The sequence below is a fragment of the Penicillium malachiteum genome, assembly GCF_028827825.1.
Source record: "Penicillium malachiteum strain IBT 17515 chromosome Unknown utg000004l:1.0-4883003.0:1.0-4884900.0, whole genome shotgun sequence".
Classification (NCBI taxonomy): Eukaryota; Fungi; Ascomycota; class Eurotiomycetes; order Eurotiales; family Aspergillaceae; genus Penicillium; species Penicillium malachiteum.
Genome location: NW_026643097.1, coordinates 390,529 through 415,199, shown reverse-complemented (window position 1 = coordinate 415,199; position 24,671 = coordinate 390,529). Strand labels below are relative to the sequence as shown.

Here is a 24,671-nt window from a genome sequence, read left to right as displayed (position 1 = left end):
CGGGGTCCCTTCACTGGCATGAGTCCCCTATTGAAAAACATCATGATGAGGAGGTCACGATCTCGTCTACTGACAATCAATGAATATATTTAGTCTCATGCTACGTCAAATACCCGCTTGATCGCTCAACAAAATATGCCATCTTGATCCTCACAGATGGCTTCGGTCTTCAAAGATTCGGTGTTCGGCACATCGCAGATCAATTCGCCAGAGAGGGATACTTTGTTCTGATCCCAGACCTGTTCTACAGGGACCCGATACCTGAGTTTCGCGACGAGAACTTTAGTATTGATTACTGGGAAAGATTTCACAGACCGGAAGGCACGGGGAGAATCGTCAACAAGATGATTCAAACTATGCGTGATACTCTCGGATGTAAGCGCATTGGCGGAGTGGGGTATTCCTTTGGGGGTGATTGTCTGTGTCAGTATCTTGAACGTGGGAAGTTGGATGTAGGCTTTATTGCCCATCCGAATTACTTGGATACTGAATTGTTGGCGACTATTGAGGGACCTTTGAGTCTTGCTTCTGGTGGTAAGTTTACAGTCTCTTCTCGTTTTATTCTTTCTTTTGTCAGACCATTATCCCTTATAGAGTTGTTGATATGGGTACTGATGTGGGTCATAGCTCGAGATTCTGTTTTTACGACAGCTGACCGACACGAGGCCGAGTTGATCCTCGAGGAGATAAAGTACCCATATCAGATTACTGTCTATTCTCATGTTGGGCATGGCTTTTCTGGTAATGGTAATCCGTGGGTTACAGTCCAGAGATTCGGCATGGAGCAGTCTTTCCAGCAGGCTCTTGTTTGGTTTGACGAGTATCTTAAGAAGGATTGAATACTTCCAAGGTGAACAAGGTGGATTCGGATGCAGAACCATATCTTTAAAGGCTTGTGTGCACGGTGATGGTAGATTATTGAAAAATGCTATTGAAACATTAATTACTTTTATTTTTTTGGCACATGTACTCCGCTCGAATGTAGCTATTCAAATGCCAATGGTAAAAATCCCTCAGAGTGAGAATTATCCAATGGCCATGGCCAATCTGCCAGTAGTTCAGGTGGTAATTGAAACTGCATCATCTGGTTTGCCATGGGTCCTGCCCCAACTGGAGGGGCTGGAGCGCTGTGAATGTAAGCCACTCGGGGAATTGCAGGCTCTTGCTTTACATCATTCGGATTAGATGTTCCATTCAGGGCATTTGGTGCAGCGGATAGTGGAGGAATGGCTGATATGTTCAGTAATCTTGAAGTGCGCATGTAGCCATCGATTCGATCCACCTGTGATCGAAGACGCTCACTGGCACCCGCGGCACGATGGAGACCGACTTCAAGACGATGGAGAAGACTGGCCATTTCGAGCCTGATGGATATATTAGTAAAGCTAGGTAGGATGGATCATCAAATTGTGCACACTTACAGTAGGGTTCGAACGCGTTGGTATGACGCATCCGACAGGCTACCCTCCATGACAGAACCGAGAATGTAGCCAATTCCTCCTAAATGGTGGAGCAGAGGTGAACTGATTGCTTTCAAGTACTCCACCGGCACCTTTGAAAACACACTCAATAATTCACCAGCGACGTCACATTTTCTGTCTACCCCAATCTCCTCGCCGAGAGAAGAACCATGCGGAGAAGTTGCAAGGTTGCCTGGATGTTTGCAGACTGAAAACCAAACAGATCCTGGCTGATGTCACCAGTCGTGGGAGGCGTCTCTCGAAATTGTGATGGTAGTGCAGCATACATGGAAAGCACTCGCTCCATGACTGCTGGCTCCGACATGGAAGCTGGACTGAAAAGAGACCAGACCTCCTGTGTGCCATTCGCTGATGAGAATTTGCGTCGAGTACCATCAACGACATGTTCAAGAATGCGATAGAGGTCTGTAGTGAAGTTCCAACCATGCATCCAAGATACAGGCTGCCGTGACACGACCGGGACTTCGCCCTGGCTAAGAGCAGATGATTCGGGAGACACAGGAGGCATGCCGTAGCCTTGATGTGTAATAAATTCATCGTCTACCTCACTGGGGTATCGGACAAGGGAATGAGCTTCACGGTATCGAATTACACCACCCCACACAATCGTGGAGTAGATGTCGAGAGTATATATTGACCAGAACTGGAGCTTGTGTTAGTTTACCAATTTCATCTTCTTTTCTTGCAATACCACTGGCAGTCGACGTACCAATCTTCGTCTTTCTTCAATCTCAATAGTGGTTATATCCTTTGGCCAGAGCTTCTCATCATGAAAACCTTCCATTGTCGTTAATGTATGATACATGCCGGAATATTTCTGCATATTTTTGATTTGTCCATTTTGAATGCTGGCAATGGCCAATATTGCACAGGCGCGCATATAGTTGAAGCCCTTGGCAGCAGCAAGATCTCGAGGAAGCGAGTCTTTAGCTGCTGCATAAAATGCCTCTGAAGGTGGTTCGGACAGCTCCTCTCGATGCCATCGGTTAGTGTACAAAGCCCCATCACGGGCACGACCTGACACCAATGAACAGACAGCCATTGTCGAGGCAAACAAACTCTGACTTTGTAGATGCTCTTGGTTGTTAATTCTTTCTATAAATGATTGTTTGTGAAACAAAGGAAATCTGAAGGGAGTTGATTAGCCAAACAGAAGAAATAAAAAATGAAAGGCACCAAGATGGGCAGGATAGGGGGTCTCTGTAGTCGTACATGGGATAGACGATCTCGAAATAAACCTGTACAAGATTGCGGATTTGTTGGTGACAAGAGATGGCAAAGGCTTTCCAAGAATTGCGCAGTGCTCCATCATCATCGTACCCTTCGGCGGTTGACCATCCAGTGTTGAAGGCGGTCCAGGGATCTCCTGTCAACAATGGGCGGGAGGGCACAGAGTCAGGATGATAGGAGCTCCTCGAGGCCGAGGAACCCGATGCCCTGTGGGGTGCATTTACCCGTCCCATTGGAACTTGATCTTCAAGGATCGGCTTCAAGCTTGGGTTCGGGCTGTCACGGGAACGACCCTGGTACCGGCTTTCACGCCGCGGCGTTTAGCCGGGCGATCAAAGGTACAAGGGACATCAAAGTCCGCGCAATTTTGGCACCTGCCAAGTTGATCTTCACTCTTTCCACATTTGATACTGCGCCTATTGCAGAAGTCGCCTATCAATCTGTTAAACAACTATTTTTTTTTTCTCTGTTCTCTTAGACATCCCGCCAAGTGATGAGTGGAGAATGTGCGCATCAGAAAGAGGGGGTGTAACTGACAGGCCTTAGAGACACGCTGAAGCTTGCGAGGTTTTTGCGATTGCGACATTCATTCCAGAGCCTCCCATAAATGGGGGCGAACCTAGACTCGAAAGAAGTATCCCACGTTTAAGTGAGGGCCCGGGGATGCAGGTGCGGTCTTCCGCTCGGGATCCCGGGTTGGATTTCTGGGTTCGCGTGTTTTGGTTGATTCAAGGCTGAGATGGTGAAAGGGAAAAAGGCCACTTTGATCACTAGGATTTTAACCGACAAATATTGTATTTCAATGGAGTCCTTTTAATCATCGAATCACTGGAAAAGATGTCCGAACGTCACTCGTTGAAACTTGCCTCCGCCTGGCGTTTGCTGACTCATCACAGTGTCATAGACTTTTAGCTAGCGAATCACCATTAGGTGTTTACATTTACTTCAATCAACTGGCAGTTCATCTCAATTATTTCATAGAATGGGTTATCAGTTTAATAGAAATGTCTTAATAAAGATGTGATAAAGCAAATAACATGCGTATGTTAGATTATTCACCATAAAAGATGATCTATAATGATAAATGAGAGTCCATATCCGAAATACCACACCTATTCTACCAATTCTATCAATCCCAAGTCTAAAAGGGTCTAAGATTATCATGATGCCACTGAATGGCTCTATAAGACGTCAATCATGTTCAGGCAGGAGCAGGCCCCAACGGCTTGTCAGAGTTCACCTCCATCCTGTCCATTTCGTCGGTTTCGCTGCGTGAGACTCCATGCTCTGCAAGGACATCACCGTGCAACATGTAAGCCTGCTCCATCTTCCAATAGAACGGACTCGAGGTTGAGAAAAGGGCTTCTATGGATTCGAGCGAACGATTTCGAGTTTCGGGGTAGACTTGATCATATGTTAGTCCAATGTAGGTTTGTTCACTGTAGGGACACTTACAGAAGTAGACTATTGGCAACCACAGCATGTTCAATCCAGCGAAAAGAAAGTAAGTCCGGCTCTAAGAAGAAGTGAGTAGTTGATCCTGGGGAATGAGAAAGAGAATTATTGCCCTTACAGTCATAGTACCGAACATTATAGGATTGACGAGGGTAGTCATGCCAACTCCGATGGCCCAGCCGGTGATGCCAAAACCATTGCCCTGAGCTCGCAACTCGCTTGGAAAGATCTCCGTGGGTATTAAAAACGCCACAGTACCCCAAGTGGCAGCATAACTGTCAAAAAGTCAGTCAAGTTCGGTTGATGGAATATTAGAATGGTTGGCCTTACCCCAGGTTAAACAAGAAGAGCATCGTCACTGCTCCTGGGGCGTATTCGGCCGCTTTATCAGGGTGAATGAGTGAGCCTTCATACACAGCTCCGGCCTGCCAATTATTAATGATTGATCTAAGTAAACACCAGAATCCAGACTTACAATCAAGTTTACGGCGAACAAGATCACTGATCCTCCCATCAAACAGGCCCGCCGGCCCAGCCGGTCAATGATATGGGCGCTTATGATGGTGCCGATAATACCGATTGTGTTGATACCTCCTGCTAGACCATTCTGCTTCACATCGCTGTAACCAGCCTGTTTCAGTAGAGTGGGGGAATAAGCAGTAACAGCCTGGAAAAGAACGAGTCAGAATCGCTTGTAGCTATGCAGGAATAAGAAATTATGCAATCTTACAGTAATACCGGTCCAGGAAGCCATAATCTGCAGCCAGATGCAGAGCCATGCTCGTCGGCCTAGATTTGTGCCTGGCTTTCCACCCTTCCCTAGTAAAATCTTGGCAAATTGAACTGGCGAACTGGGTTGCGTGTCTCGCGCAGCGGTGACGATCTCCAAATATTCTCTTTCAATTTCATCAGGGGTCGCTCTGCCTTGACGAAGACGGAATAACAGCTCGCGTGCTTCCTTCCTCCGACCCACCGACGCTAAATAGCGGGGGCTATCGGGCAGCATCTTGATAAATGAGGCGAGGATCAAAGCGGGGAGACACTGGAAGGCTAATAGGAATCGCCATCGTACTTGCGAGTATCCATCGTTCACAAATGAGAGCCCAAACGAGATCCAATAAGCAATAGCGATCCCTAGATCTGGGTGCAGGTAAAGTCAGCCAAACAGCATCGCAAGAAATATTGAGTAGGACATTCCGCTACTTACAATTAGCAATAAAGACATAGCCGAGGAACCCGCCACGATGATCGGCGGAGGAAGTCTCCAACACTAAGACAGGGGTGATCCCTGTCAATGCTGTAACGATGGTGAGTTAGCACTAATTACTAGTAATACATATCTTCTCCAATAGGTCACAGTGTCACACTGGCACTAATGCACACTTGCGGAGACTTAGCTCACCTCCAGTACCAATCCCCGTCACGACTCTCGCACAGATCATAAAATTCGAGTTCTGGGCAGCCGATTGCAGGGCACCACCAACAAGAGCGAACAACGAGCCAGCCATCAGACCATTGATGCGGCCGATACGATCTGCGAGCCACCCGCCAGCGAAGCAACCGAAGATCGCACCCAGGTAATAGACACTAACGATGCCTCCCTCATGCGTCGTATGCGTGACCGTCCCATTATCTGTATCGTTGCCAATGCCCACCTTGGTGAGGTAGGTGGGCGCGGCGTTAACACCTCCCATAACACCCTGATCATACCCCTCAAAGAAGATCGAGATCAGCGAAAAAGTGTGGATAGCTAAGTTTAGCTGCCGCGGCGAAAGCCGCTTCCAAGCCGTAGTGTACCCCATAGCGTGTGTCATGCAGCATGAGTGCACCCGTGCGCCCAATGAGACGTGGATGTGATGCAAAGATTAATTTCTTTTATATGGGTCCCTGCCCTGATCTTAGTGTAGTTTCACTAGGGCCAAGAGCTTCTTCTGGGGCAGCTCTGGAGCTGGAGAAGCGCGGGCGCGGGGATGGAACCACACCACCCTTGCTAGTGAAGCGCGTAGCCATTTAGCATTGGGTGATTTCCTGCTTTTTTGTTCTTCCGGGACCGATTAGGCGTTTTGCCGATCATCCGTTTCTCTTTTTAAAGCGGGTCTGATGTTATGGGCCATTCAGATGGAAAAGAATCTTGAATATCAGATGTAGGAAGAGTAATACGAGAGTATTTCTTGCTCTGCTGGTTCTGCATCTGCGGTATCATTCTGGTAATTGATAATGTGTTCCAAGGTTGGAACTTGGTTCCTTATAAACCCTATTTTGGGAGTAACCTTACAAAAATGTCGTGTGCTTCGATTCTTCGATTCTTCCTTTTCATCTCTTCCATTGTCATCTTTTGATTTGCGTTCATCATGGGTTCTTCGGGTATTGAAAATGCTATTTCTAGTCATGCACTTGACATGACAGTCCTGGGGCTTAACAGCGGGACGTCAATGGTAAGTGTTTGGTCACTGCAATTTTATGGGACTATCAGTCCTTTACACATACAAATTGATATGAGCTTACAATTCAAATTTTAGGATGGTATTGACTGCGCTCTATGTCGATTTCGTCAAGAGACACCGGAATCACCAATGCATTTCGAGCTCTTAAAAGCAAGTCTGCAAGGAAACCCGTTCCGGCCCAGCATCAACTAACAAATTATTTAGTATGGCGAAATACCCTTGGAGCCAGTCATCAAGAAACGAGTGATGAAAATGATCCTCCACAACAAAACATCTCCCTCGGAACTCTCCGAAGTGAATGTGATTTTGGGGAAGACCTTTGCAGCCGCAGTGCACAAGTTTTGTGAAGACTACCAAGTTGATATCAACTCCATCGATCTTCTTGGTTCACATGGACAAACTATATGGCTCCTATCCATGCCAGAGCCTGGCGAAACTCGGAGTGCTTTGACAATGGCCGAAGGATCCTTTTTGGCTTCTCGCACTGGTATCACCTCTGTGACCGATTTCCGCGTCAGTGATCAAGCAGCTGGACGCCAAGGCGCCCCGTTAATTGCATTCTTCGATGCGTTGGTCTTACATCATCCAACTAAATTACGAGCTTGTCAGAATATTGGTGGAATTGCGAACGTTTGCTTCATCCCGCCTGATACACACGGTGGTGTGGACGCCTGCTATGACTTTGACACTGGACCCGGGAATGTCTTCATCGATGCCGTCGTACGGTACTACACTAACGGCGAATCTGAATATGATAAAGACGGCGAGATGGGTGCACGTGGTACTGTTGACCAGGAATTAGTGGACGATTTCCTGAGCCACAAGTATTTCGGTTTGGAACCGCCAAAAACAACAGGCCGAGAAGTCTTCCGTGATACTCTCGCTCATGAACTCATCAACAAGGCCGAGGCAAAAGGCCTAACACCAGATGATGTTGTTGCCACTATTACTCGTGTCACAGCCCAGGCCATTGTGGATCATTACCGCCGCTACGCACCCAAGGGTCTTAAGATCGCTGAAATATTCATGTGTGGTGGTGGTGCCTATAACCCGAACATCACTGCCTTCATCCAACAGAATTATCCAAATACTCGCATCCTTATGCTAGATGAAGCCGGAATCCCAGGTGAGGCAAAGGAAGCTATTACTTTTGCCTGGCAAGGTGTGGAAGCAGCAGTTGGTCGCTCGATCCCTGTCCCGACTCGGGTTGAGACTCGGCAAGAATACGTTCTAGGAAAGGTATCACCGGGAAAGAATTATCGCAAAGTATTGCGTCAAGGAATGCTCTTCGGTGCTGGGCGAGACCATTTGCCGCCTGTGAAAGAATTGGTTAACTATGTTGATGGAAAGATTTATGACAACAAGTGGTGACCCTAGCCGATAGCACGATCCTTCAAATGTTTACTTTGAAATTTGTCTTAATGACTGTGTAAGCACTAGCACAGTAGCACCTACTACTAGTGATCAAAAATATCATAAGAATTATGAGGGAATAAATTCATTCTGAAATTCCCAGCCTCCATAGCATTGAATTACTCAATCAATTGATCATGATCAGTAAATTAATGCAATATCTTCCTGCAGTGTAGTAAGATGACAAGTGCTGGCATTACTATGGGATTTGTTGTCTCTTTAACAGAAACAAAAAATAAAAAAAATTATGAATGAGCCAAAGTACTTATCTTAGTGAAATTCCCTTAATAAAATAATTATTTTCAACATGCAAGTTTAATTAGAATCCAATAAATTGTAATCTCAAGTGGATTTCACACTAATTAAGTTGCATGCAATTGCGCGGTGGGGGCGAAGGCGACACATTTGAAGCGAAAGATGAATCCCTTTGTCGGACTTTCTATCAGAGATTGGAACAAGATACGACGATTAACAAGGTGAGAATTCTCAATTGATCTATAATCTATAGTTTATGCATGGAGAGGAGGATAATTTGGTCACTTTAACTTCAAGTCACATAGTCCCTGAACCTGTTTCGCTTGGATTCCACAACCTGATCATGCCGATCGCCACGCAATTGTGCTTAATATTGCTTAGTTCTGTTTTCGCGGAGAAACTGAACGATCAAGTACAAATTCCGCCCCAATTATTTAAGCCATACTAGTAGTGAAAAGGATTACTCCGAACGGAACTCCGAAGGAATTTAGCTTACCCCTTTATCCAGCTTGAATTAAGGATTGTACCGGCAAGGATCACTTAATGCTATAAAGAGCTATATGCACCCCATACTATTGTACGACTCGACCTCTCGATTATCATTAATTGTACCCAATCTCGATCACAATGAAGCTTCTCTCTTGGGCTTTGCTTGCTCTGGCCCCCGCCCTTATCGATGCCACTGAGCTTGGGTACTCGACCACTACTCCATCCACAGTGAACGGCAGTCTGAGCTTCGGATCCCACTATGCCGTGTTGAACCTCGACTTAATCACTGCCCTGGTGGGGAGCATCAACACAACTACCAAGGGCCAAGCTTTTATCAAGAGCACCGGCAAGTGGATCAACGCGTAAGATCTACCAACATACTATCCGAGAGAGCACGGACATGATCATTGACTAACAATTACATCTTTACAGTGTCCACAGACAAAACCCTCCTCCGATCAGCATCTTCAGCCGTATCTATTTCTCCACGAGCCTAATGCCCGAGGTTTCGCTGTCTGCACCTTTCTACCAAGATGTAGCCGAGGTCGGAAACCTTACAGAATCCGATGAACTGTCGCAGCTCTATCCTGCTTTCAAACCTCTTCCCAACTACGATGTCGTGCTACAAAAGACTCGCTATTACGCGGGAACAGATAATACTCTGGTCCAGATTCTACGCAACCAGAAGATTGACACGGTTGTCCTGGTATATCATGTCATTCCGTTTAAGATGTCGCATTCGTGGGGCATGGTACCCAATTACGTATATGGATGATACTAACGAAAATAACACATGTAGTCCGGTCTGCGAACTTCGGGCGTAATGCTCACAACTGCTCTTGCCCTCTTCGATCTGGATTTCAATGTGTAAGTATCCATAGTGGTGGCGGTTCTTGGTAATGCAGATGCTAATTTTCAAATAGTTACGTTATCGCTAATAACACCATCGAGACTGGAGATGATGCGACCTCGATCAACAATGTCATCTTGCAGAGTATTCTCCCGAAGATGCCTCTTAATGTCATCACTGTTGAGCAGGCCATTGATGCGCTCTCTCGGTCTAACGCGACATATTACTAGACCCAGCGCTTCTAAAGGTTCTACTGGTGCACTGAGTGAAATGATTATGCTGCATAGTCCCATGCCAGTAGGTGTATATACTGATAGAGGATCAATTCGGGCTCAGAGCCCTGGAGGTTGCATATAACTTGAAGGATCATGATATGGCCACCGCGATTACTTTACTAGGTAATCCCTACTTAATATTTGAATATTTGAAAATACAATATTCACGATAGCATCAATAATACTTCAAAAAAAATCCCCCTCAAATGTTGTGATTTGCCTCTTACTTGAGCACTTAAGTATTCAAGTGCCAACTTCAAATTTATAGTATACTAGTAGTGGCAATCATGGTGCCGCTTCCCAGTCTGGAGGTACCGTGTTCAGATTTAGGTGAGTTATACTAAGAAATACAAAGATGGGACCAATATTTCGAACCATGGATCATTTCAAATGTTGAATTTGAACTAGTAAATAAAATTTTGCTCCCCGAGAAAGAGTTGGATCATGTTTTGAGTCATTGACTAGGTCACTTTCGAGCGCCGCGACTCAATTCAGATGGCCGAGCTGAGAGACCTAGTACCCTCAAGAATTTCACTTCAAGTTCTTTCTTCTTCTTTCTCCTCCCCTCCTCATCCTGTTCTTTAAAAATATGCTCCAGTGTAGTAGAAGGTCACGATCTGGACAATGACGATAAACATTTACATATACTACTAGGCTAATGTATCACCGGGCTGAAAGGCTCAGGGTCGAAACTTACTATAGTCCATGAGAAAATTTATTCTTCTGACTCTGGGTCCACACGATCTGGCATTATACAAGCTGTCTGCATATTTAGTACTAGTATATCAAACATTTCACATCACAGATGCATATTCATGTTGTTTCTTTGCTTCCTTCCCCGCCAAACTTGATTTCTACTCACAGCTGACATCAACCAGGTTATTGCCTGATCTCAGAGTGGCTAAACTTCTCAGTGAACAATTTCTCTATAATATTGGACCTCTCTGAAGCTCTCTGAGTGGTCGGACTTCCATGCTGTCCTCATCTACTGGGACTCCAGCTTCTTGATCAGCCCACTGCGGCTCCGTCTCATCCATCCCGTGGGCTACCAGTGGTCCGGCAGCCGATCGTAATTTGAAAATGACAACTTGAGTCTTGCAGTTGAAATTTTCTGAAAAGATCGGAAGTGCTAATTAGTTGCTACTAGGGTGTGTTGCACAACATTTACCTCACGCTCCGGAATGTGGCCACTTTCAACTTCCAAGGTTGTATATGCAACTGGACACATACAGCAACTCCAAAGAGGCGATAAATCCCGCAGGAAGAAGCTTCCTAGGACAATCTAGGAACAACTTAATCAAATTCAAATGCCGTGACCCTGCCTAATTCTTTAATGAGTCAACTCTCCGTCAAGCTCGTGCTGTTTTTAGATACGATCGGTTCCCGGCATGCCGAACACAACTCAATCAGACGCGGTGTTTTCTCGGTACCGAGCTTTTACCGGGTTATGCCCCTTCGTACATTCACCGAACTATATCCATCAAGTAAAAGAGGGAGATCTTGATAGACTAGCTTTTGCATTTAGCCTATCAGATTAAATACCGCTTGATAAAAATCCTACATTGCCTGGATATATCTCGGAGATCGATCGGAATTGCTTACAAGGATCCTATCTACCTGCAGGGCTGTATCAGGCGCTGATCGAAAATTGTATACATTGCATAGTAGTAGCTGAAGGCTTCAAACAAATATAAAAACCGAGATTTACCCCTTGGTTTGAACAGATCTGTACTACATCACTCATCCTTGAACATTATATTGTCCTACCCATCCTAAAAAAAATCCCTGTCTATTCGTCCGAAACACGGCGCCATGGCAGGAGTTGAGACACAAGAAAGTCTCCGGAAAGTCGGGATCACGGAGAATCCACCACCAGTGGACTACAACTATGCCGATGTCGAGCGTCAAGATAATCCCGAATTCCCTGATGAATACACCGTCGAAACTCGAACCGGTCTTGTTTCACAGAGAACCTTAGAACAAATGCGATCGCGAACCTCCTCCGTCACACAAACTCTCAGCAACAGACATGATGATATCGAGAAAGGACCTAAAGAGCCAGTACAATTTGTGACTTTTACCATTGGAGACGCCGAGCACCCACACAACTGGTCTCGTGGATACCGCTGGTACATCACTCTTGTTGCATCTCTTCTGGTAGTTTGCATTGCCTATGGCTCTGCAATGACGACTGGTGGCTTGGGCCTGATTGAGGACAAATACAATGTGTCATTGGAGGTTGCCATTCTCACCTGCTCTATTATGGTATGCGGCTTTGCAGTAGGACCTTTACTCTGGTCGCCTCTGTCTGAGATCATCGGTCGCAGACCAGTATACATTATCTCATTGACACTCTATACCATCTTCAACATTCCTTGCGCCTTATCACCCAATATTGGTGGTCTTCTTGTGTGTCGCTTCCTGTGCGGTGTGTTCTCCAGTTCTGGTCTGTCGCTAGCCGGTGGCACTATTGCTGATATCTGGAACATCGAGGATCGCGGTATGGCGATTGCTTATTTCGCTGCTGCGCCTTATTGTGGCCCTGTCATTGGACCCATTGTCACAGGTTGGATCAATGTTGGCACAGGCCGACTGGATCTATTTTTCTGGGTCAATTTGGCTTTTGCAGGTGCTTGCACTGTTTTGATCTGTTTCATCCCGGAGACCTATGCACCTGTGATCCTTAAACGACGAGCGGCCAAGCTTCGAAAGGAAACAGGAAATGCAAACATTATGACTGAGCAAGAAAAGAACAAACTTACTCTGCGTGATGTGATCCGAACAAACCTCATTCGTCCCATCACGATGATCATGACCGAACCTGTTCTGGATCTGATGTGCATGTATGTTGTTCTTATCTACTCCATGCTCTATGCATTTTTCTTCGCATATCCAGTCATCTTTGGAAAGCTCTACAACTACAACGATGGTCAGATTGGATTGATGTTTATCCCCATCTTGATCGGTGCTGCTTTGGCTCTCCTGGTTACTCCATACATCGAAAAGCAATTTAAACAGACCTGCCTTTTGCGCGCACCAACCCCAGAAGACCGACTTCCGGCTGCTATGTATGGCGCGCCCTTTGTCCCAATCTCACTCTTTATTCTGGGTGCCACGTCTTATTCTAATATCATCTGGGTGGGGCCTGCATCATCGGGCATCGCATTCGGGTTTGGAATGGTCTTGTGTTACTATGGTGTGAATAACTACATCATCGACTCCTATCAGAAGTATGCTGCATCTGCACTTGCTGCAAAAGTCTTTCTGCGCTCAGGTGGCGGTGCTGGGTTTCCTTTGTTCATCACGCAGATGTATGATCGCCTTGGGTTGCAGTGGGCTTCATGGTTACTGGCCTTCATAGGACTGGGGATGGTGTTGATCCCATATGTCTTTTATTTCTTTGGTGCAAAACTAAGGGCGAGACTGAGTCATGATTGAGATCCATGGATTGTTTGGGTGAGATAAAGAATTTGAAGATAGACAAGATTTTATTAGATTGATAGAGGGTCGCCGAGTCATCTCAATTATGATGACTCGTCGCCCCAGCGCTTTCCTACAGAAAATTAATTATTTACGTGTTCCTTTTTCATCCATTTCCATCCTTGTACCTGGATAGTGAATTCAGGCGCGACACAATCATTTTGCTCAATACTAGTTCCTCGTTGTTGCCCGACACACTGCTGACGTTCATCTGGTTGGTCCATCCGCCCCCACAGTTTCTCCCCTCCCCATTAATCGCAATGTGGGATTTGTATGGTTCCCTCGATACTCTGGTGGCTTGAACCTCCTGGAGAGGGAAAAATCACAAGATCATAATATTGGTATTCCATTTGCCAAATCCTCCGGACGACCCGAGTTCCTCCTATCATCCGATAACAATACACACAATGCCAGACCGATCTCACAGAAGGCGTCTTATTTTGTGCCTGGATGGCACTTGGATGAATAGTGATAAAGGCGATACCCAGAATTCCGGATCTCGGTATGAAACGCTCGCCCCTCAGACGAATGTGACGCGCATGTACCGTGCTCTGCAGAAGAGAGGGCCGAACGGGGAGAGCCAGATTATGTATTACCAGCCCGGAGTTGGGAGTACAGGAGGCGTGGCAGACTCTATTTCTGGCGGACTATTTGGCGACGGTGTCGGGGAGGTTTGTTCAATCTACAGCATCTTTATTCAATGCGAAAACTGACAAATGACAGAATATCAGAGAGGCATACAGCTTCATTGCGACGAATTATGAGACTGACGATGAGATTATTTTGATTGGCTTTTCTCGGGGTGCATTCACAGCTCGAGGCGTGGCGGTACGTGCGCATTGACCTTCTCAAGTGTATCACTGTCCGATCATGCTAACGCGTCTAGGCATTGATTGACGCCGTTGGTCTACTCAATTCCGAAGGTTTGAATATGCTGTATCCCATCTTCAAGGATGTGGAAAATATGCATAATCCAGACTACAAGGACAAATTCCCCTACACGCCTTTTCCGAATAAGTTTCGTCGACCAGATGCCGCAGCGGACTACAAGCAAAGATTGGTAGATGTATATCTTCTATTTCCTTTCTTTCTACCTTCAAAGGCTGACATTGGCTTTAGTTTGAGCTCACCAGAGTCTCTAACGAAAGGGGTCCTATAACTGTCCGTTGTGTTGCAGTTTGGGAGACCGTTGGAAGTTTAGGTATTTCATTCTTTCTTATCTGAGATCGCTCGCCTGGTGCATCCGACTAATGATTATATAGGCATACCAGATACGAATATCGGAAACCTGATTCACCTCCCCCGGTCCACGAAAGAATAAGTCCCCCTGTCCCTTGATCACACAAGCTCAAAGTACTGACTGAAATATACATGCCGATTCTACGACACACGTCTCACCGACACTGTTGAATACGCATTCCAAGCACTAGCCTTGGACGAAGACCGCACGTCTTTTGCTCCGGCCGTCTGGGAGCGACCAAATGACGTCCGGACTGATCTTCGACAGGTCTGGTTTTGTGGTGCACACTCAAACGTCGGCGGCGGGCTTCCCGATCAAGAGCTAGCTAATGTCAGCATGGCTTGGATGATGGACCAATTAACGTCTATCGGCGTCAGTTTTTACGATAACGCCATCGCGATTATGTGGGAGAAGAATATGCGGTACTTCTTCAAGCATCCAGACGGATCACAGCCATCGAAAAAAGAGCGTGATCACCACTATTTACGTTGGGCGCATAGGCGAGTTTACGATGAGCATTATCCCGTTCGACCTTGGGCTTTGGGTGAAATTGTACAACCTGATATTGGAGTCTATCGTCTGGCTGGAAAAACAACCCGTACACCTGGTCAATACCATCGCGTTGATCCGAAGACTGGTCTACCAACTCCGTACTTCTTGAAAAATACGAATGAGAGAGTGCACAGCAGTGTGAGGGTGCGCCTCGACCTTGGTGGACTTGGGTACGACGACGAGGAAATTTACAAATGCAGGGCCTTATTGAAAAAGGGTCCTTGGGAGCCTTGTCTCGTTCGTACAGTTATCAGTTTCAGTCGTGAAAACCATCACTCACATCGGGAAGAGACTGAGACTGATAGCCTCGAAGTCGAGAGATGGGGCTGGGCTTACAGAGGACCTAAGGAGAATGCCCCGCCTCAAGAGGTCATGATGGAGGAGCCTATGGGCCCATGGGAGAACCGGTTACTGAGCATGAGCAAAGGTCTGTAAACTCTCCCTTTTTGGTTGAGTAAAATTATTTCATGGGACTTTTAAGGGAGCTAATACTTCTTCAATCTGATCTACAGGTCGGACATCTTACCAAAGAGTCTGGGATAGGACTGAAGGGGAGATCGATGATCGTAAGCGAGATGAGTAGTGATAGCTGACTTGGACTGAAGAGTCGGGGCAATAATGAGATAAGAATAAGATATTTAGCTGGTCATGGTGAGAGCAACGTTGGAAGGACCGGATGTATCTCATACAACGCACGGGAAAGATCCATCAAGGGTCTATCCTTGATAACTAGCTTCATGCACATGTGTAGGCAGGTTTTGGCCCGCTAATCACCAACATTTGAACCGCCCAGATGGTCTACTAGTAATGGTATGATTCGCGCTTAGAGTCTTAACCTTGAGCATAAAAAACTTGAATGCGCAAGGTCCCCGTAGATCCTGGGTTCGGGCCTGGTAAATCTTTTTGTCCCAATTTTATATTTTTTCTACTTCAAAGAACCTACTTTTAAGTGCTAGCGTAGGTACTTCAATAGTATGAATATATATTCTATATGTATACTACCTAAGATATCCCTCAAGTGCTAGTAGCGCATCGTGCACTACTAAATATGCATATTTCGACACTATCATTTTGTCGTTTGGTCCCAAAGACTCTGCACAGTCACTCCCCCAACCCAATTGCCGCCAGTCTCATCTGTCTGTACAGTAAACCCGATCTTGCGCTTCTCACCAGGTAGAAGGGTAAACATATTCTCATCGAAATAACCAACAACACCAGCTGGATAGTCCAGCCAAGTATGAAGGGACACGCCGTTCTGAGCCTCAACAGTGAACAGACCAGTGCTTGCCTCATAGGAAACCTCCACCTTGGGGTCCACCAAAGCAACCTCATTTGGCCAAACAGGAGTGAATTGATTCTGATGAATGAATGTGGAGACCTTGCCGTTCTCAGCGTTAGGAAGATGACCGCTTGCATGAATCGACATCACCAAAACAGCATTTGTCTTGTTAGATAGATCCAGGTCTGAGATAGTGGTCCCGAATATCTTGGTCGTGTTTAGTGCACCGACAGTGAACTGAGTAGAGGCCGGTGTATTGGCATTACCGGAGATAGGATTGCCAGAAAGGTCTACCCAAGTCAGATTCACTGTTCCACGAGCAGTCTCCCAAAGATCAGAGGTGACGTATATTTCGAGATCACCGGTCGTGTAGTTCCAATAAGGTGCAACAATCACAGGTTGGTAGATATCACGCGCAACATAGTGAAGGACTTTCCACCGACCATCATACTCGATACCCGCCCAGGTTGGTGCTTGCCAGATATCCTCGAGCTGCCAATATAGGGATCCAAGCTGCCGCTCCGGCATCCCACTGCCACGGCGGTAGAACTGAATCTCGCTCTTGTACATGTCAGCCTGAAACATCTGCGTAGCGTGACACCAGGCACTGAAATTCGCCACTGAGTTCTCCTTATTCGGGATTGGATAGTAGCGCTCCACCGCTATAGTCATCTCGGCCATTCCCATGGATGAGTTCTTGAAGTTGTCTGTTGAGGTATCACCAGAAGGATAATGGTGATTCCGAAGCATCACAGTGCTGCTATTGAAGTGAAGCTCATCTTCGTCAACAGCTTGACGCCAGGTCTGGAGGCTTGGCATACTATGGAAGCCGAATTCATTGGCAAAGCGGCCAATGGGGTAACTGCCAAGATCAAAGGCGACGCTACTGTCGTAGTTGTAGTGGTCTGTATCGGAATAGTAATCTTCAACCGTGGTATTGTCGTAGCGTTCAGCCATTGGCACTGGCGCCGAGAGATTAACCCACAGGTAGCCGTTATTTGTGCTACTAGGCATGTACGAAATAGACCGCGAGTTCTCATAGACAAGGGGCAGAATGAGACTGATGAAAAGCTGCTCATATTGTCCGACCCAGTAGGAATAGTGGTTGGGATCTGCCTCTTGTATGAGAGGGAGCTCAAGGCTCTCAATTTCATTGCCGCCAGCCCATAGAGCAAGTGATGGGTGGTGATTCACTCGCCTCACGTTGTAAGCAACCTCGGCCGCAACATCTTCCAGGAACGATGCATTGACTGGGTACATCGCATCACTGAATTGGAATTCACTCCAGAGCAGAACACCGCGCTCGTCTGCGATGTCGTAGATAAAGTCTGGTTGATAGGCACCGGAAGCCCAGACTCGAAGCATGTTCTGGTTACCGGCTACAACGGCATCAAAAAGGCGCTGCATTCTCTCTTCAGTCACTCGTGGCCAGAATGCGTCAGGAGGAATCAGGTTGGATCCTTTCGCGTAGAATTCTTGACCATTTATTTCGAAATGCCAGTTGGCTCCTGGCGCGATCCCTTGAGCGATTTGTTCATCGGTGATACTGAGGCGGTTGAGGAAGATTGTGCGGAATCCAGTGCGCTTTGTGACGCTGGCGAGTGGTTTGTTTTGCCCTGAGCCACTAACAGTGATTGTTGCTTTGTAGAGATTCTGCTTACCCATGCCTGTGGGCCACCAGAGATTTGGTGCATCGGCATCGATGTTGATGTTTCCGGTAATTGTTTGGCCAGAGGTATAGACATTCCCAAGAGCAGCAGACTTGAGAGTTGTTCCAGACTCAGCATCCTTGATAACAATATGCATCGAAGGCTTATCGGGGAGTGATCCGAGAAAGTCAATGCTCGCATTCACGACCCACGGCTTGGTTTGATCGGGTATCTCGTGATTAATTTGTCCTTGTCTGAAGATGTCCAAGTCTGTGTTGAGAACATAGATGCTCTCCTGCTCCTCGAATTGAACGAGATAAGCGTCTCTCCATGGACCGGCGGGGGCAAATGCTGGGCCCCAATCCCATCCAAAGTCAGACTGTTCTTTGCGGATGTACCAACGGTTGGGGAATTCATATATTTGCTGGGGACGGTATGGCCATTCTGTCGCGGGTGCATGTTAGGAAATGAGATTGTTTATAAAATTTGAGCGGAACGTACTCTCGGAAGTTGGATCTTCGGCGATCTTATCGGCAATTAAGGGTGCACTGCCGAAGTTCAATGACAAAGTTGGGTCACCTTGGCAGCTTTTCACGATATCGGAGACATCAAATGTGTATTGACGGAACTGGTTGTCAGTTGTGCCAACGAATTTTCCGCATAGCTCAATCGTGGCGAATGTGTCCAAACCGTTGAAGACAAGCCAGGATTCCAAGGCTTTGTTAGACCTGCTTGTACTTAGTTTTATTGCCAAAAGAAGGATTCATAAGGGACTTACAGCCCAGGTAACGCGTTACTAGTATATGTCCAGTTGTTCCTCGCGATCCAACGCAAATTAAAATCATTAAGACCGTAGTACCTGCCGAGGTCAATTTTCAATCAACAAGAATGTAGTCTTGATTTGTCTTCGTCACTTACGGATCATCTGTAACAATTGTCAGCGAAGATCATATATGAAAGTACATTAGTTCTCTTACCAATCACATCTGCCTTGTAGAGATCCAGGTGTACCTGAGAAGGCAAGTAACCAGGAGCTGAAATATTCAGGGCCTTGCTGCTGATTGTCCAGCCATCTCCGGTGAGGTCAATAACATTTTGGCCAAGTGCAGATTGTACTATCACTGGGAGAAACCCCAGTGATGACTTTATCCAGGAACGCATCGCGATACCAAACAACACCCAGTATGTTGTTGAGGATTAAGTCACGCAGAAAGAAGATTCAACTCGGGGGCGATTGCCCCGATTTATCTTGCGAACCCTGCCTTGGCTATTTGATCCGGGAGAATACCGGTATAAAAACGAGTGGAGAACCAAGGTAATGGCTTGGCTTTCAAATTAACCTGACAAGCTAATCGTGGTCCGTGCCCTTGTTGTTTTGATGAATCTATATGAGGATAACCTCACTATGACCCATGTTAAAACTTCACAGGGCGGGGAAGGAAGCAACGGTAGCAATGCTGCGTAGCTAATGGGGCTGATCCCGGGGATTCCTCCTATATGATACTCCGATTATGGAGTTGGTGGCGGCAAAAGGCGATGATCTGCGTTGTTGGTGGAGCTCGAGAGGGGTAAAGATGGGATGTTGGGGAAGAAGGAGCGTGGTGAGACATGAGACAGGGATAACGAAGCACAACTGGCTTTGAAATTGTAGTGGCGGAAAATTTGACACTCTATGTTAGCATTGAGATGCTACAGTAGGAGAAAAGATGAAATCGGTGTATATAGAGGGAGCACTTGGGATGAAATTCATCCCTTGATTCTTGGCGCACTGGCCACACGCATCTACTAGTACATGAGTCCTACATGAAGGTGCAGGAAAAACTTCAAGTTGAATATTGTGAAGAGATCTAAGTAGTAGGGATACATAGCTTTGTTCTATTTCTATCATTCAACTTCTATTGTGCATGAGAGAATGTTCAAAATTGTGTCAAGTTCCTCCGCATCAGCTCTAAATCATCAAGGGAGAATCCAAGTTGAGTAGTCAGATATCCTTCAACACCACGATCGTAAGTGGCCTCGAAGGTCTTCAGAAAGGTTTCCATTGCATGCGCCCGAACTCCACTGATTTCAACCATGCCATTCGCCTCTGGACTTAAGCAATCACTGTCAAGACGGATACCGAGTGCTCGACTCAGGTTTTCCCGTACGCTCTCTAGTCCCACTCGGGTCAACATGTAATCATCGATTATGACACGGTGAGATTGCCCAATGAGAAGTAGGATCAGTGCCGATAACACTCCAGTTCGGTCTTTACCAGCTATAGTTTGCATAAAATTGTCAGTGAAAGGCGTTCCCGGGTAGTATTACATACCGAAGATCCCACGTTGATTAGCGTTGGAAAGCATACTAACTTACCTGAACAATGAAAGATAAAGGGGTCATTCGGCTCATCTCTGATATGAGTGAACACCTCTGTAAATATTGGGGTAGCTGCATTGAGAATGCCTGTATACATCTTGACAAATCCCGTTGCACCCTGATCTTCTTTGCTGAAATCTCGAAGATTCAATGTCGCGGGTCTGGCTCCGTATGGCATCCATATTGTTTCAATTCCATCAATCTCTGGACTAGGAGCTCGCTCTCGCTCGCTTTGATTTCGGAGATCAAATATTGTGGTAATGCCTAGTTCACTGGATAGGATGGACTTTCCCTCCCCAGAGATATCAGATAGATTACCCGAGCGGTAGGCAAATCCGGGTCGCAGGTCATTATCATGGCTTAGATCTCGGAAGTTGGAGACGCCAGGCAGGGTCACGAAGGGCGGCAAGGAAAGAATCTTGGTTTCGATGGAGTCTGGGATTGGTGCTCGGATATCAGTATTCAAAACGTCACTGACATTTTCAGCATCGATCATGATGGCGCAGAAGGGTAAAAATCGAAGATCTATGACACGGGAAAGATGGAAAAGAAAACAGCGGAGAATATATGCGGCTGAATGAATTATGAATTTGGAAACGTGTGTTGACTTGAAAGATAGGCCTGGGACTATATGGATATGCGGATGAGTATATGGCATTGCAAGACCGAGCTATGTCATAGTCCCCATACCCATTTTTAGTATTTTCCTGGCAGAGAAATGCTGGGAAAGGAAGATGGTTATGATGTAGCCAGGGACCACGAGGAACTATGTCATAGGTAGTGGGTCTCGGTTGACTCCGGTTCAAGATTGTCGAAATCGATCAGGCACTGGGCTTCAATGGTAACCAGTGGTTCAGATTGCCTTTAACGTTCAAGTTCGAAGTGTTTCTGGTAATAAGATTTGAAAGATTCTTCCATGCGATCTCTATGAACTGCGTTGCTATCGAGATCGGTGCATCCATTTTTCTGGATTTATCGTTATTTGTCTGTGACTGTTATGATGTCGCTCACTTCAAACTGCTGGAGTCGAATGAACCGTGACACATGCCAGTGTAAAGCATTAAAATACTTTAATTGAACCTTGGAGGCGAATGACAAGAAAGATGTGCGTGCGATAAACAACTCATTCATTCCTGAAACATCGCGTTTTCAGCCGGATACTCGCCACTTACTACACGATCTTCACGAACTCTGCTTCTTGGGATAGGAGATACGCGCAGTGGCAATGAAATTGAAGCGAATTTTCAGACGTCAGTATGAGTGCGGTCGGTCTTGGGAATCTCCTCCTTGGGTAACAATTGATGTAAATTGACGCCCGGAGATGATCTCCATCGACTCTAGACATCTCCACATGTGGGCATGTTGGTTCTGAGATTGCTGCCAGTGAAAGCGATGATCGTATAGAATAGCAATTCATTGATCGCAGCTCCGATCAAAGTCAATTCGGTCGGAACGTCATCTTAATCAAAATGCGACCGATGCACGTATGGGAAAAAAGCAATTCACCCTTTTCTTATCCACCAGAATGATTATATCGCGATGACCTCTTACGATCTAAATTCTCGAATCTCGAAGCTATAATTTCTTCGGTAATGGATTAGTGAGGGGTCTCATGAGCTCTTCAGTCTGACGTATCTGTCTTATTTCTGAGTGAAATAAGTGTTATCACTGCAGAACAAGTCACTCCCAAGGGTGGGGGTGTACTGTTTCAACTTTCAAGTCCAGAACCAATGATGCTTGATCGATTAATTCGATCTGCATGATAATTGGTGGAGACTCAGTTCTCACGATCTTCAGGACTAATTTGATAGATCAATTTCTGAGACTAAAATGAAGCCTGACAAAGTACATTCCAGCCTGAATCTGACGATCTTCAAATGTTCACAGTCATCTTTCAAAAGTGGGGATGTATCTAACCCCGTGGAGTATGTTTCAAATTCCACTTGACCGCTTCATGATGAATAGCTTCATATGACCTACTCATGAGATTCAATATGTCTTCCACTTCACGAGTCGCAAAAGGAAAACGAGGTCTTTCATCTCCTACCAAATCCCACAAAAGGCCAAGCAAGGCTCGCTCATGTGAAGCTTGTCGACGTCTCAAGACACGATGTGAAATAAATGCAAGTCTTGATGGATGTCATCGCTGTGAGATAATAGGGTAATGAAATCTCCATCTTCCTTCTGTGTGAAATGAAGCTTAAACGGACAATGGATCGCTGCTTAGGATCAAATGCTCATTTGATGGAACACATGAGAGTCCATCTCAAGAGCGGAAAGAGCCTGAGATTGAGCTTGAAAGGCAGACGACGAACACATATGATTATCATGACAGGTAAATCACCGGCAGGACTCCCCTTCGGGTGGATTAAAGCATATTCCTTACTGCATTTGTTATCTTCACTAACAAACAACTATGGACTGCGAGCGGTCGAGACATCGCTAGCTAGTATTCAAGCCTCGTTATCTACACGTCTTGTCGAGCCTAGTGGAATCACTGGTAGACCAGAGGTAACCCCTTTCAAATTTATCATTCACTAGATTGCCCAACTGAGAATATTCAGTCAGCTCAATCCAGTGCCGAGAGAACCGCACGCGATGCCCCGATGAGCCTCATTCAAGAGATTCGAGAAACTATCACACTACATCGCCAGCCATTACAGATGCAGGATCTCTCCGAAGATGTCATACTGAATGGAATAGTATCTGAGAATACCGCCTTAATTCTTTTGAAAGGGTATGGCTCCACTCTATGGATTCCAATAAGCCTCATTTAACTCAACATATGTGCAGATTCTCAAAACTGTCCAGCCGTTGGCTATTCATGAGTACAGAGCCAGCAAACCTACGGACCAAATCACCTCTTCTCTTTGGAACATGTATTCTTGCTGGGCTTCACATCACTCCCTCCTTACATGGCTCTTCAACACACCAGACGCTCTACCGCCATGTGCATGGGCTTCTGGGTCAAGCACAATCTGCATCGGTGGTATCACTGGATACAATCCAAGCCATGTTGATTTTCTCTATGTGGGATCTACGACCAACCAGAGATCATGACCATGGTAACTCGTGGCTATTGAGTGGCACTGCTGCGATGCAGGTCATGATCACCACCTCCTTTGAATCGCTATTACAATCTCCCAGTCAAAGTCAAGAGCAGGCTCGGGCGCGAGAAATACTGCGTACCTGGAATCTGATTTGCCTTTGTCAGTTACAGTATGGTGTTCGATTTTTCAGATCCATCAGTTGGCCTCTCTTTGCTAACACACGTTCAGGTTCTCAGTCGGTTCTGGTCGCCCACCTGTCATTGCCAGCCAGTATTTCGACGAATGCGCCAAAATACTCGAATTCCCATCCTATAATTCAAGAGATGAGCTTGTTTTATCTGGAGTATATCTCTACCGAACTTTATGGAAATTGATCAGTTCAAGTTCAATCCAAAAGGAGGTACCAATCTGGCATGAAGTTGAACAACTTCGCAAGTCACAGGAGCATATCTATAGTACGTCCCACTTTTGTTGAAAGGTACTTATTGTTACTAACCTTGTTTTGAATGTAGACCTTGACTCTTCCGAGCCGTTACGATTCGCCTATTCATGTGCTTACTTGATTCTCGCACGTCGCACTCTTCAACATATCCACGAATCCCAAACCGAGAGGCCGGGGAGCTCTAAATCAGCACTCAAGGCAGAAAGTGATTTGAATTTCATCAAATTCGCTATCTACCATGCCGATCAGATCTTGTGCCTGTTCCTTTCAATGTCGGATCTTACAACTTGCATCCACCCTGCTTACGAGAATCTACTTTGCTCATTCGCGATGGTTACTCTAGCTGAATTTGTCAACCATGTACCGGATATTGTTAATATTATAAATCTGATGGAGCGGGCTATCTCCCATATTCAACGTGGAGGCAAAGCGGAGCCGGTGAGCAGGTGGTCTTTAAATGTGATCAAACAATATGTCAATGGGGGCAGCGAGATGGAATCCTTGATTTCGGATGGAAGTGAAAATGCGGAAACATTCCTCTCGCTCCTTGCAGATCCTGCACCTAGGTCATGGATGGACAGCGAATGGAACATTGAGCAGGAATTTCCATCTCTTGAGGACATGTTTTTTGGGAGTGTTGTTTGACTATTGTCAGGTTGATTATCATTAAATCATACTAAGCAATGTCAACAAAGTGAAACAAAAATATAACACCTTGCCCGAGACTAA

At 46.0% G+C, this 24,671-nt stretch overlaps 11 protein-coding genes across 11 annotated transcripts; 6 read left to right on the top strand and 5 right to left on the bottom strand.

The window, feature by feature from the left end:
* Positions 1-79: 79 nt before the first annotated feature.
* On the top strand, positions 80-839 carry N7483_008310 (dienelactone hydrolase family protein; the record flags this gene model as incomplete). Its single annotated transcript, XM_057091737.1, has 3 exons — positions 80-104; positions 157-534; positions 628-839. The coding sequence occupies 3 exons, from the start codon at positions 80-82 to the stop codon at positions 837-839; spliced, it is 615 nt and encodes a 204-aa protein (XP_056942911.1).
* A 146-nt stretch (positions 840-985) lies between these two features.
* Positions 986-2,944, bottom strand: N7483_008309 (fungal specific transcription factor domain-containing protein; the record flags this gene model as incomplete). The annotated part of the gene is given in 5 exon segments (XM_057091736.1): positions 986-1,364; positions 1,422-1,612; positions 1,630-2,124; positions 2,191-2,608; positions 2,694-2,944. 5 exon segments carry the CDS (start codon positions 2,942-2,944, stop codon positions 986-988), a joined length of 1,734 nt encoding a protein of 577 aa, XP_056942910.1.
* Positions 2,945-2,970: 26 nt separating this feature from the next.
* N7483_008308 (uncharacterized protein) lies at positions 2,971-3,297 on the bottom strand (the record flags this gene model as incomplete). Its single annotated transcript, XM_057091735.1, has 2 exons — positions 2,971-3,143; positions 3,192-3,297. 2 exons carry the CDS (start codon positions 3,295-3,297, stop codon positions 2,971-2,973), a joined length of 279 nt encoding a protein of 92 aa, XP_056942909.1.
* A 615-nt stretch (positions 3,298-3,912) lies between these two features.
* Positions 3,913-5,968, bottom strand: N7483_008307 (putative MFS sugar transporter; the record flags this gene model as incomplete). Its single annotated transcript, XM_057091734.1, has 8 exons — positions 3,913-4,115; positions 4,167-4,227; positions 4,285-4,441; positions 4,497-4,591; positions 4,642-4,833; positions 4,897-5,306; positions 5,374-5,463; positions 5,569-5,968. 8 exons carry the CDS (start codon positions 5,966-5,968, stop codon positions 3,913-3,915), a joined length of 1,608 nt encoding a protein of 535 aa, XP_056942908.1.
* A 549-nt stretch (positions 5,969-6,517) lies between these two features.
* On the top strand, positions 6,518-7,981 carry N7483_008306 (UPF0075 domain protein; the record flags this gene model as incomplete). Its single annotated transcript, XM_057091733.1, has 3 exons — positions 6,518-6,601; positions 6,686-6,760; positions 6,815-7,981. The coding sequence occupies 3 exons, from the start codon at positions 6,518-6,520 to the stop codon at positions 7,979-7,981; spliced, it is 1,326 nt and encodes a 441-aa protein (XP_056942907.1).
* A 924-nt stretch (positions 7,982-8,905) lies between these two features.
* On the top strand, positions 8,906-9,847 carry N7483_008305 (cysteine hydrolase family protein; the record flags this gene model as incomplete). The annotated part of the gene is made up of 4 exons (XM_057091732.1): positions 8,906-9,129; positions 9,200-9,518; positions 9,567-9,634; positions 9,691-9,847. 4 exons carry the CDS (start codon positions 8,906-8,908, stop codon positions 9,845-9,847), a joined length of 768 nt encoding a protein of 255 aa, XP_056942906.1.
* A 1,857-nt stretch (positions 9,848-11,704) lies between these two features.
* Positions 11,705-13,330, top strand: N7483_008304 (MFS transporter; the record flags this gene model as incomplete). Its single annotated transcript, XM_057091731.1, has 1 exon — positions 11,705-13,330. The coding sequence occupies one exon, from the start codon at positions 11,705-11,707 to the stop codon at positions 13,328-13,330; it is 1,626 nt and encodes a 541-aa protein (XP_056942905.1).
* A 449-nt stretch (positions 13,331-13,779) lies between these two features.
* N7483_008303 (T6SS phospholipase effector Tle1-like catalytic domain-containing protein) lies at positions 13,780-15,599 on the top strand (the record flags this gene model as incomplete). The annotated part of the gene is made up of 5 exons (XM_057091730.1): positions 13,780-14,043; positions 14,096-14,200; positions 14,259-14,432; positions 14,492-14,573; positions 14,803-15,599. The coding sequence occupies 5 exons, from the start codon at positions 13,780-13,782 to the stop codon at positions 15,597-15,599; spliced, it is 1,422 nt and encodes a 473-aa protein (XP_056942904.1).
* Positions 15,600-16,230: 631 nt separating this feature from the next.
* On the bottom strand, positions 16,231-19,253 carry N7483_008302 (uncharacterized protein; the record flags this gene model as incomplete). The annotated part of the gene is made up of 5 exons (XM_057091729.1): positions 16,231-18,536; positions 18,594-18,820; positions 18,871-18,951; positions 19,011-19,017; positions 19,070-19,253. 5 exons carry the CDS (start codon positions 19,251-19,253, stop codon positions 16,231-16,233), a joined length of 2,805 nt encoding a protein of 934 aa, XP_056942903.1.
* A 755-nt stretch (positions 19,254-20,008) lies between these two features.
* On the bottom strand, positions 20,009-20,946 carry N7483_008301 (tyrosine-protein phosphatase; the record flags this gene model as incomplete). The annotated part of the gene is made up of 2 exons (XM_057091728.1): positions 20,009-20,349; positions 20,448-20,946. 2 exons carry the CDS (start codon positions 20,944-20,946, stop codon positions 20,009-20,011), a joined length of 840 nt encoding a protein of 279 aa, XP_056942902.1.
* Positions 20,947-23,113: 2,167 nt separating this feature from the next.
* N7483_008300 (fungal specific transcription factor domain-containing protein) lies at positions 23,114-24,587 on the top strand (the record flags this gene model as incomplete). Its single annotated transcript, XM_057091727.1, has 4 exons — positions 23,114-23,187; positions 23,244-23,669; positions 23,729-23,955; positions 24,013-24,587. 4 exons carry the CDS (start codon positions 23,114-23,116, stop codon positions 24,585-24,587), a joined length of 1,302 nt encoding a protein of 433 aa, XP_056942901.1.
* Positions 24,588-24,671: the final 84 nt, after the last annotated feature.